This window comes from Danaus plexippus (assembly GCF_018135715.1).
Source record: "Danaus plexippus chromosome 13 unlocalized genomic scaffold, MEX_DaPlex mxdp_15, whole genome shotgun sequence".
Classification (NCBI taxonomy): Eukaryota; Metazoa; Arthropoda; class Insecta; order Lepidoptera; family Nymphalidae; genus Danaus; species Danaus plexippus.
In genome coordinates this window covers 1,778,149-1,790,487 of record NW_026869849.1, presented here as the reverse complement: position 1 = coordinate 1,790,487, position 12,339 = coordinate 1,778,149, and the positions used below count along the sequence as shown (strand labels likewise).

Genomic DNA, 12,339 nt, shown 5'->3' with positions numbered 1-12,339 from the left:
ATAGTTGCGGAATAATGATTAAAGGATTTTGTTGGCACACATTTTAAAATAAAATCATTATTTTTTTGTGACAATTTATTTGATTAATCAGTTGATATATTTATAAAAAAATATGGATTTATATTAATCGCCTTCTGATTCGTCGGCAATATGCTTGTAAATGATTTATATTATTCTGATAATTTACTGATATATATATACTTATACAAAACTGTAAAATTTTAAGCCACTAGTTTTCGCTCGCGACTTCATTCGACAGACCTTCGGAATTGAGCTCAGTGACAAATGTATAATAGCTAAAAACATAAAAAATAGATATGATGACAAACCAACAGCGACATCTAGTATAGTCTAGATATATATAGTCTAGATATATATAGTCTAGACATATATAGTCTAGATATATATAGTCTAGATATATATAGTCTAGATATTCTGTTTACGTGACTTCTTCATTCAAAATTTAAACTTACGCCGCGATGTCAGGCAACTCTAGCCTCTACCTTATTCTGATGTTAAAGCTACATTACTGTAAAGTTTGATACAAATCCTTTATGTAGATTTTGTGTGAAATAGTACCAAATATCCGTACAGCCATACATCCTCAGAAAATTTAACATTTCTAATATTGTTAAGATAAAACCAATTAGTTTAAAAGGAATACTTTATACATAAAACTTTTGCCTTTTAAAATATTTAAGCCAAGGTCTGATGCCTACTTGTAATTAAAAAAAAAAGCTTCTTTCTGTGTAATCTATATCTTACGACATTTGAAGTGTTAATACACAGTCGACTTATCACTAATGTTTAAGTCCTAAATCGCAATATAATAAATGGGATGTTTAAACCACTTTAGTTAAAAGTCAAAGGCACAAAAACATTCAGGTGTGTACTTTTATAAATGTAATTTGATTAACAAAATGGGTTCAATTAATCTTTCTGTATACACGTATTTTTTTTTTTTTTGGTTAAACGTTAAATATTATCTGAAGAATTCGAACGTAATGTCCTTTGGGAAATTTCGGTATTGGTTTTCATTTCGGTTTAGGGAATACATTCAGCCATTGACGCCCTCTTAAATTAGTTGGTTAAATACAATTAATGGAATTACAACACGCTTACAATTTCATCAGCGAAACTACACATGAATACATATAGCAGGATTTATAGAGATACTTTGATGAAAGAGAAACGCCGAATACGATTTGCTAGTTCATATTAAGAAGGGGAAGTAAAACAAAGTAATTTTTTAAATTATAAATTTAATACTGTTAAAATTCAACAATACAAAACATTAGAAAAAAGACTATACATTCCATAGAACATTAACGGATCGTAAAGCTATTGATAAGAAAGAGTTCGATCACAAATAAATAAGCGCACATCCTCTTTAAGTACGAAATGTGAAATGCAAAAATATACGACATGAAATCTTATTTATATAGGATTAATTACGTCATAAAAGCGTTTCAGTGCCCGGTGTGAAGAATGTCATGAAAGTTGCTCTTAAAATTACCCTAGAAACTAATATTATTTAAAACAATATGGCCATGTTCAATATGATAGAGAAAATGATTACTTAATAAAGACGAACCCCTAATATATATTAAATAGAAGAACTATAGTCTTATTTTTCACACAAGCATAACACTAAGAGATCTTTCACAGTCCGATGTCTAAATTTCTACAGCATCCGGAAAAACATGATCCAAGTAACCTTGGTCGAAACTTTGTACGTTCTTTGGTCTATTCACTTTCACAGTCACAGGTGTTTCTGTATTTTCCGCGCTTCTGTTAAATCTTGATGCTATTTCTTTCACTTTCCCCGGCTTTGGCATCGAGTCGTCTTCAGCATTGACTTGTACTTTATGCTCAACCTGCAAGTCTTCAAATGAAAATTCCTTTTCATTTTCATGAATTCCCTGCTTTTGTACATCTATGTCTTTTATTTTTCTTCTATTCGAAGTTCTTTTAACGTCTATCTTGATCATATCAACATCTTTTTCATAATTTTTTCTTATATTACTCCTTCCGGAACTCCTTTCAAACATTCGTCCCTTATTAATATAACTAATAGGTGTGTTGTTTCTACTTGAACTATATTGTGCGTTGAACACATCTTTGTTTCCATTTCTAATCATTCCAAATTGGGGATCAATAGAATATTTTACATCTTTGTTACTATTGCTTACAAAGCTTCTATCATTGTTACGTTTACTTCTATTTGATTTTCTTATTTTATGATCATTTTTAAATGTGGAAAATCTATTGTCTATGAATTTATTGTAATTAATATCATTAATATTTTGCTGTTCAGAAGCGTGCTTTCTTTGGTGAGTTAGAGGCTTTGATAGCGATAAGTACTTAGGCGGTTCCCCGTGCTTATTTATAGTTAAGTCGTATTGTATATGCGGTTCGAGTATCGCATAAACGTTTTCTTTGGCTTCTCGTTCCAACGACGTCAACGCTGCCTGCGATTTGAAATGAATTAAAAATGAAAATAACGATTTACGGTAACTTTGTTATTAATTTAATTTGATACAATAATTCCGTCTAACCGATGGAATTAATTAATTAAAACTATCGCATTGACATGCAAATTCCAATGAATTGTCAGCACGCATAATAAAAGTGATGGTGTCGTCAAAGTTAATCCTTAAAATGGGAGTCTCGTGTCGCATGCACTTAATATAATTAAAAGTGAATTATGAAAAGCTCACGGTAATGTCATGATGATTTATTTTATACCGTTTATGTAGGTACTGTTATTGTTGTATCGATTAGTAAATGTTAGTTTAGGTAACCATACAATGTAATTTTGTGTAGTAGTCAAACGTTAATCAAAAAATACGTTTGATTGTTTCAATAACTATGTTTTATCGTCACTCCTGTGAGATAAATATTATTGGTTTAAAAATTTAAACTTCAATGTTAATCAAGAGTGTTATTACTTTCTACGACATTTAATTCAACGTTTAAAAACTATAATTCGTGAATGAGACTTTTCTTATTACATAAAATACTGTTTGCTAAAATAAACAAACTGAACATTCATCAAATAACATTCTTATCATCGGTTAATTTTTATCTCTTGATAAATAAATTACATTTTGCTAACCGACACCGACGTCAACGTTTAGCACCTAAGTTCAGATTAGTATTCACACTTGAGTTTTCACTTAGACATTAGTATTAAGGACATTAAACTTGTTTAAATGTTAAATGTATTATTCATTTAAGGATTCACATTCCAAGCCTATCACCATGAAATAATTAGTCATAACCAACTACAGCTAAGAATTAGTAAAAATAATATACGAACAATTATAGAACTAAGTATATATCTATATTAGAGGGTGCAAGCGCAATGATATACCGCGGCCTGGATTGGAGCAGGAGAAGGTACGGGGGGTTTTTGTCATTGGGAGTCAGACACTCCCTCTTGCCCCACCCAGGGCAAGAGGAGTCATTTGATGATTTTCCCCTTTAAATAAATAAAATAGGGTATATATATAAATTCGTCCGTCACCTAACATAACAAAACCTAACCTCTACCAAGTTAGTAGTGCATCACACCTGTGCATTCACACGGTGGTGGGGGGTTGCAGCACCACCGCTGCCCGGCGGACCTGCAACGCGCCAGGGGAGTACCGGCCCCCCGCGCCGGGCGCTCCCGCTGGCACCCGGTCCCGGGGAGGGGGAGCGCGAGGAGGGTCGCGGGGGGAGTACACAGCATCAGCTGGCAGGACGGTCTTCTCGCTAGGGGATATGAAGACGATCATTTGAAAGAGCTAATAGCATAGTATGCTTGTATGTTCACGTATTACATCTCTATCAAAGAGTACGATAAAATATTTCATGTCTGTGTTCGAAAAGAAAAATGCTATAATAAAACATTTTTTATTTTACGTATTAATATTTGGTACGTTCTCATTTTTGTCAATTAAGTCAGTTGGTGATTTTATAAGACTGTTCAACACCAGATTTTTTGTATTTAAAATTCTTAAATTATTTTGGGAATTAGCTTCACCTAATAATGATTCCTCTTTTATTTATATCATAGGATATGAAGAATGTTTTTCATTAAACATTCATACCTGAATAGATAATTTACATAATATTATATTATGTCTAACAGTGAAAAGATTTCTAACGACAAAATTTAACTCACCTATCTAAGTCATCAGTCTTATATTCGACGCTCTCTGAAATAAAAGATCTCTATTAGTATCATAACAAAAAAATCTGTTAATGACGCTTCGGTAGTTCCTCTTCAAGAAACAAAGCTCTCTATATATAATAAAAATTTTTGAATGAATGTGATTATTTTGCATAGTTCATCAAACTTTCTATCATCACAATCATGAGATAATGCCACAAAAATCAACGCTAATCGAATTTCCATCGATTATTGTACCTTATGGGATCAAAAAATGCATTGAGTTATCTTAGTTTCTCTTTTATTTATTTGTTATATTACAGGATGAAAATCCTAGACGACCTTTCATGAGCAAAAACAAGATCACACCTCCAAGGATTATTTGGTAAATAAAAAATTATCACGGCCATAATACAATACATTTGCTGTACCTCTTCTCCGACGGCAGCGAATCAGCAGACACAGCACCAGCACAAGTAGGGCAGCAACGAGCAGCGCTGCCGCGATCAGCGGAGCCACGTGCGCTGTCTCTGTTAGCGAAAAATTATCTGCGTGAAGAGAGGTGGTGTCAGACATGTTGGTTATTTAAATGTAATATTTTTTCTGCTCTCCATTTTCCTGAAGCACTGCTGGATGGCCGATCCTAAGCGATAGGCCGCTTGTTGTAACTCACAATAAACAGCTACTTATTATTATTAATACTTTCAACTTGATGCAATAAGTGATATTATTTAATTAAAATATTGAAGTTACGTAAATATTTCGTTTTAAGTTTATTGGTAAATAATTTTAACCAGAGTGAATGTGCTATATTGTAACGAATACTTACACGGCCTATCAGAAATACACGATATACAAAAGACGCGAGAACCGAGCGTAGGTTAATTTTTAATTCTCCCTTATATTAAGAGTTGATAAAGTTTTATATAATCTAATGAATATCATTTACTGCAATCGTAACAATTTTTTCTCCAGGAATATAGATTTTTATGGTCCATACGGAATTTCTCACCGTGTACAGTAAGCGACACAGAGTGTGAGGAGAATCCTCTTTCGTTTTCAACATGCAGCACGTAAACTCTTGCGTCCGCTGCACCAGTGCCGCTGACCAAGAGAGTGTAGCGATAGCAGCCGTCCACATCACTGGGTTCCAGGGCTTTGTAACGACCTATGGGACATAAAAACTGTTCCAGTAAAACGAGGTATAACAATCTTTGTTAGGATATCAATAAAGAGAGTCACAAAGATCGCATCTGTAATATATATTCTACAAGAGATATTTTAAACTGGTTGAAGGGTGTGAAAAGAACAAGCAGTTTGGTATTGAGAAACGAATATATCCTTTTAGGAAATGTCTCCAGGAATTAAATTTGTTGGAATAATTATAATATGGTATTTTGTACATAGGCACCAGTTACATAATATATAAATGAAACTAATATATATATATATATATATATATTTTTCGGATAGCTACTCGTAGTTTATTATTTTAAAAATTTCATAATCCCGACGTTTCTGTTACTTTGCAGCAAACATGATCACGGGCAGACGAGATGAGATTTTTACTTCTCCATATTCAGTTAGATTTGTGTTACTCACCAACATGAGATGGCACGTCCAGTCTGAGACTCCCCCACAGCCAGGCGGCTCTCCTCGGTGGAGGGTCCGCACACACAGCAGCCTGAACACGAGCTTCGCCCCCCGACCACGCGTGCGATACACCTGTCTCAGCGCCAACTGGCGGTCCAAGCACGTTCAATGTGATCGCCTCCGATTGGTGACTCCTGGAAGTAATGTTTCTATTTATTTTAATTTACGCCAAAAAAATATTCACATTAATAATAACTAATAATTTTTGCAAAATTTCAAGCAAACTTCATCTGTAACAACTAAGATAAAGTGAATTGAGATATGAATTTCAGTCTCAAGGCATGGTAGTTTGACAAAATTTTTGATACCCATCTCTTTAGCTGTCTCAAATAGTAACGTATACAAATATTGTAGGAGAATGTCTGTCAAAATATAATATACCTTTCTTCGAGTCCAATATGGTTGGTCGCTATACACGTGTACCTTCCATGCTGCGTGTAAGACACGTTGTGGAGTAACAGCTGTGGTGTCGATGATATCGGATATCCATCATCAAGATGACCGCTCATGGATGACAGGTTTGGACTGGAATAGCAGAAACCTCTCGAATAATATGTCTTATTATAAAGCCTTGAAATTTCCATAAAGTAATCGACTTAAAGCAGACAGGCTATCATTATATATAGATTTATTTATCTATTCTGTATGACAATAATAATTTAATATATTATTTTTCATGTTTATTTTTAGTAAGTCTTGTATTGTAAAAGTTTCAATACAATTACTTAGAAAAAAATGCGTATATAATTGTAAAGTATGTTGGTTTTTGAAAGGTTATTAATATATGTTCATCTTACTTATGATACCACTGGTAGGAGGGTGGCGGGTTGCCTTCAGCCTTACACTCCAGGGTTACTTCTGAGAACAGGTTGGCTTCCACGACCGTGTCTGGTCCTATCCAGGTGACTCGAGGAGAAACTAAAAAATACAAACAATTTATCCATTGATTGAAACTAAGAACTAAAAATAACTAGTTGGTATTATTTAAAGTGTATTTTTATTTCTATACGGTAACAACTAGGACTATTTGAATTTTAGGTTCTACATATAAATATAATTACTATTCACGGATTTGTGATTATATATCGGTATTTTTATAATTTATAATCCTTCTAGCAATGGTCTAGAATAGTTAATGGCACAAGTAAAGATATTAAGCAAAAAAAAAAAAGGATTTCAAATTTCAATGACAAATTAAAACAAGTTTTGTCTTATTGTTATAATATTAAAAAATTAAATTTATTTACTAACTCACATTTCACATCGATTTCTATTTTGACGGAATCCGAAGTACCCAAAGAGTTTCTCGCTTGACATCCGTAGATACCTAGAAATTTACATCGATAAGATAATTTTTATTCCGATCAAGATAACACACATTTGATGTGAAAAATGTCGAATCACCAGAATCGTTTCTGGATACCGGTGCCCTTATCAACTTGTGGCCGTTCGTTGCTATGACCTGTCCGTCCTTAGTCCACCACACATAAGGGCTAGGATTGCCGTCGGCTCTGCATTCAAGAGTTAGAGCACTTGAACCCTCCTCTAGACTCGTGAGAGAACTCGAGTCAGCTCCAACGATTGATACTTCGGGGACAACTGGGAAAAATAAAATTTGAAAGATTATGATCGTTAAAAACTCACTTAGTGACTTAATATTTGTTAATAGCTTCAAAAATAATTGGATTTTTAGTATTGGTAATATATATGAAGAAAATTTACAAATGACAAATAATACTTTCGCGACGCACTGCCGACGTTTCAGTTACTTTATAGCAACCGTGATCACCGTGATGAAAATATTAGTTTCATGAAAATTTACAAGTTATCGCTAGTTAATGTATATAGAATCTTACAAGTAACGTCCAACATGGTGTAAGAGTCTCTATAATACGGGGAAGGGTATGATGGATGGTGCGCCCGACAAGCCAGCTGTCTGCCGTGAGCTGATCGTGTCGCCCCAAGCTCCAGAACAGATCTTGCAGCCCACACCCTGGGCCTCTCCACCTCCGAGGAGTTGGTTTGACTCCAAGCTGTTAGGCGTTCCTTCTCTAAAGAATTGCAAGAATTTTATTACTTGAATTATTTTTTGACTATTCACATTACATATGTATATACTATAGTCATTAAGGATCCCAATAATAAATACATAGAATTTGTAGAGCATATTAAATAATTAGTTTTATTTAATACAAAATTCCATGAATACTTTTATAAATGTTTGGAACAAAATCCCTGTTATTTAAAAAACTATTTTATTACTGAATGCAACTCAAATATGAAATATTCGATTTTGAAGTCGACGTTAAAACTTTTAAGTTCCATCCCGTCTCTTCCGTGAACACTTGTATAAAACACTTGAATGGTTGATCTTAAAATAAAATGTTACTCAATATTACTGAATTGCACTCGAAAGTTATTTAAATGGACTAATTTAAATATTCACAACTAGTACAATCTTAGAAATTTTTGTGTGTGTTTTATTTTTATTTTCATAATATATACTTTGTATATTTAGCGAGAATCGCTTAAATAACAAACATCCTTTCAGTTTAATAAAGGTTACATTAACGACAGACGCATGATGTATTAATGGTGACATAGTCGCGGTAAAGTAATAAATTATACGAAGCATTCGAAAATACAAATATTTAAGTTGATAAATAAACACAGACGAATTGTATTTAAATATGCTACAGAAATATTGCTTGTTTGTTTAAAAAACAATACGAATATTTTGTCTGCAACGGCGTTTCATGAAAAGTTTTGAATAAAGAATTATAAATTGAATGATGTCGTTATTAAAATATTTTCAACTCACCCAAATACCATTCTATATAAGCGGGTGGGTTGCCGTATCTGGCTTCGCAAACGACAGTTGCCCGACCCCCGGCAGGGACTGTGATGTTCTGTCCAGGCATGATATGAGAGCTATTATACAGGATCCTTGGAGTCTGTGGGGGCACCCTGACTGCAAGCGCCGCTGGTGGACTCGATAAAGCATCCTGGAACGTTATTAATTAATTTCAGACTAATACTTCGTCCTTAATGCATATAGATTTTTGCCTAAGGTTTTATTTACTAGCAAATTATATTCAATAAAATAATGTTTAAACTGAATCTATCTAAAGCAACATTATTTTACGGTCCACTTGAATTGATCGTATATCTCTGCGCTCGTAACAATTGTTTTTAAACTTTATCTACTGTGCACTTTCACTAAATGATTGTGTCACACACTGGTTTTAACTTTTATTTATTATAAAGCCAACAAACCTGCACATCATAGTTGCTGGCTGTAACCTGACACTGCCATTGTCCATCGTCCAGCTGCAAAGTCGCCGCTCTCACCCACAGTGAGCAGTCACCCCCCATAGGACTGTTCTCATTCGCCCATTCATACTTTCCACGATAGATGCCCACAGGCTGAAAGCAGAGTACAATCGTTACTTAAAAGCTCATTGTTTTCATGTTTTTTCATTGTTTCACTTTAATAATTATTATGACTACTTTCATTAATTATTTATTTTAATGTTTGATGCTATAACAAAAACGTTCGCTCGCACTATGTACAAAATATTCCAAGCGAATTTTTCGCCATCCCTCCTAATCGATTACGTTTGTCAGCAGAGGACACTCGATGGGAACGGCAAAGGAAATGTATGTTCTTTAATGCGGAAGAATTTCTTTGAATTGTGAGGTATTCAATAGAAATATTTTGTTATTTCTTTTGTATGGGACACTATCAAATAACTATCTACCCGCGTGAAGACCATCGTCTGACATGAACGATCATTTTAAACATACACCTAACGAGTTCACATATATTTATTTGAACTTATTATAAGTTGTTTCCTATTATTATAATACCTAACATCATATCATAACAACAAATTTCATTTATAATTTTAATCTCGCTTAAACGTAATGGCTTACAGAGCTTGTTAATACTGTAACTATATTTAAATTTGTCATTTATATGGACATTAGCTTATAGTTATAATTTATTGTATTATATCACTAGTATGGAAAAATTATAATGATAGTCACAGTATTCTCGTGCATTGACATATGACTGGAGTGTATTTATCAGTTAGAATAATTAAATACATATGCGGAAAGTAAAAATAAAGTCCTAAGTGTATATCAATGACGTTTGCAATAACACGAGAAGGCTATTATACTTTCGTATACGAGAAATATAAAAGAATTCGAGATATATAAAAAAGCATATTCATGGTTAAATTCCAAAGTGTACAGGAATCCCATTAAAAAGAATAAGTAGCACGGTGTTCTAATAATAGCACATAAAGACATTTGAATGAGGACCACAATGAATGGAATAGAAAATATTGTATAGCAGGAAGCCAGTCTACCCGGGTCACATGTTCGTTCCACAACTCTCAAAAGGTGTTGACAATACAGTACATTATGCAGGGCATAATGGGCTTTAAATAGGATTAGAAATCAATGGTAAGTATTTTAACGGTCCATAATTATAGGGTAAAAAATATAGCTTCCGATTACAGGATATTATTTAAATGAATATCTTTTCTCGCATATTATATTGTAAAAACAGAGACAATTTAGACTGCGTCGTTTTACGTGCTACATCAGCTATTTGTGGCATTGCTGGATTACAGTAATAGTCTGAAGTATGGAATCGACTGAACGCGTGCATGGCGGTAAAATGTTGTGATTTACAAACATAGCCATGGTGTAACGAACTTCAATGTACCAAATTAGCTGAGCCAATCACTGTTTCTGAATACTCCCGATAAATACACTAAGTACCGTTTACGGATGGAAATATAACAAAAATTTTACTCGTATATAGATTCATACGTCCGTTTTATAATAAATATAACTATAGTTATCAATTAATATATTGGTACTAGTGTATGCAGGAGACAATTACTTCTTAGTATGCAACAATGTAATGGATTTAATGCATTTTTTCTTACAAACATTTTTTATAGAGACTTTAATTTTTTTTTTATAATAAAACACTATTTGGAGATGAGGCATTGTCTTGTTGCCGTTGTCTGACAAACAGAATGCTTATCAAACGCGACTCGAATCTTCCTGTTGTTTCCTAATTAGCCGCTATCGCTACATTTTTTTGTTATTTCAAACAACAATGGGGAAATCAAAACAATATTTGAAATTGTAAAGATAATTTATTTAGATTCTAAATTAAATTAAGTCATGTATTGTGGTCGGGAACGTGAAATTAATTTGTTTAATTTTTTCTGTGCCTTTGTTATACGAACTTGATGGTTTTGTAAAACGAAAAAAAAAAAATAACATTTAAAAATAGAAAGAATATACTATATTGTAAAGATTTCCGTTCTGAAATAAGAACATAAATCGTGCGTATATTTTTAACCCATAGTGTATGGTGTATTGTAGTACAAAAAGCAGTTTTAGTTATAACGTATAAAGTCTCGCGGGACACATTTTTATTCAGAATGTAATATCGGTTTGTTTTCGGCATGTAACAGTAGATTAACGGGAGAACAATAGCCACATCCTGTAGGCGAGCCATGTTCTGTGAACCGTTTCACTTGGGTTTCATTGCCCACTTCTTGTTTCCTATAATAATTGCTTTTATGATTTTCATCGGCATGATGTCTTTTAAAAATGCCGTTGAATAAAGGTAAAATAATACGCTGACAAAATGAAAAAAGTTTCTAACACTGAACAACTTTTTGATATTGTTCTGTTGGAACTCTGTTTTTTGGCGACTTTTCATTCGTATACTTTTATTATTGAAGTAATTCTTTGTTTTAATAAATTACCGATGAAAATTTATTCAAGGCATATTTCACTTCATGTTTGAAGAGTGTTGAAAGTTTCACATAAAATTATAATATGGTGGAGTTAACTGAACTTATTTGAAGAGTGACGCGTACTTGGTAATTCTTTGGAAACTTTCATTTCATCGCTCATACCATTCCGAGCCATTACCTACATAGTATTTATGTTGCAAGATGTTTCAAAATACATTATGCTAAACAACTGATGTCATTTGTGAATATCTTTGTTGGATTTAGACCGAGACCACCTTTCCCTCTAAAAGAAATACGAAAAAAAAAGATAATATTTCTTTTTAGTAACTAGAGTACATCCGCAGTTTTGTTAGCCAATTTGCATCTATTAGCCTAAATGATACATATATCACCGGAGAGCTGTTTCACGGATTTTCATGGAACTTAAAGTAATTACCTAACGTATATGTCATGATAATTGCCACTTTAAAAGTCATATAATATACTGCATTTTTTTTACGTAGATGAAGTATTGAAAATCAAGTTTCTTTTAACATTCAAGTGTACAGTGTACTTACTTTCAATGCATATATATATATACCTGTTTTAACGTGTCTATACGGGATTGCTTGTTTTCAACTTCTGTCAATCCCATACGTGTATACATCCTTAGACATTTGTAAACATTATTTTCGTCTGTCCAATCTGGATGATGATCATGTAGAGTGCATTTAAATTTCCATTATTCATACAAAT

General features: G+C 33.2%; 1 protein-coding gene across 2 annotated transcripts in view; it reads right to left on the bottom strand.

Annotated features, from left to right (window-relative positions):
- Positions 1-2,291: 2,291 nt before the first annotated feature.
- The window catches only part of LOC116770251 (hemicentin-1), a 46,461-nt gene continuing 36,413 nt past the window's right edge, over positions 2,292-12,339 (bottom strand). The window contains exons 3-15 of one of the 2 annotated variants that reach the window (XM_032661648.2): positions 9,089-9,238; positions 8,634-8,817; positions 7,669-7,863; positions 7,217-7,411; positions 7,068-7,139; positions 6,610-6,730; positions 6,194-6,337; positions 5,762-5,946; positions 5,172-5,327; positions 4,591-4,707; positions 4,172-4,205; positions 3,577-3,759; positions 2,292-2,471 (exon numbers count right to left, since the gene is read on the bottom strand). In XM_032661648.2, coding sequence (XP_032517539.2) covers positions 3,585-3,759; positions 4,172-4,205; positions 4,591-4,707; positions 5,172-5,327; positions 5,762-5,946; positions 6,194-6,337; positions 6,610-6,730; positions 7,068-7,139; positions 7,217-7,411; positions 7,669-7,863; positions 8,634-8,817; positions 9,089-9,238 — 1,728 coding nt within the window. In that variant the 3' untranslated portion in view covers positions 2,292-2,471; positions 3,577-3,584. The remainder of the gene's footprint in view (positions 2,472-3,576; positions 3,760-4,171; positions 4,206-4,590; positions 4,708-5,171; positions 5,328-5,761; positions 5,947-6,193; positions 6,338-6,609; positions 6,731-7,067; positions 7,140-7,216; positions 7,412-7,668; positions 7,864-8,633; positions 8,818-9,088; positions 9,239-12,339) is intronic. The other variant, XM_032661650.2, reaches the window with a different exon arrangement.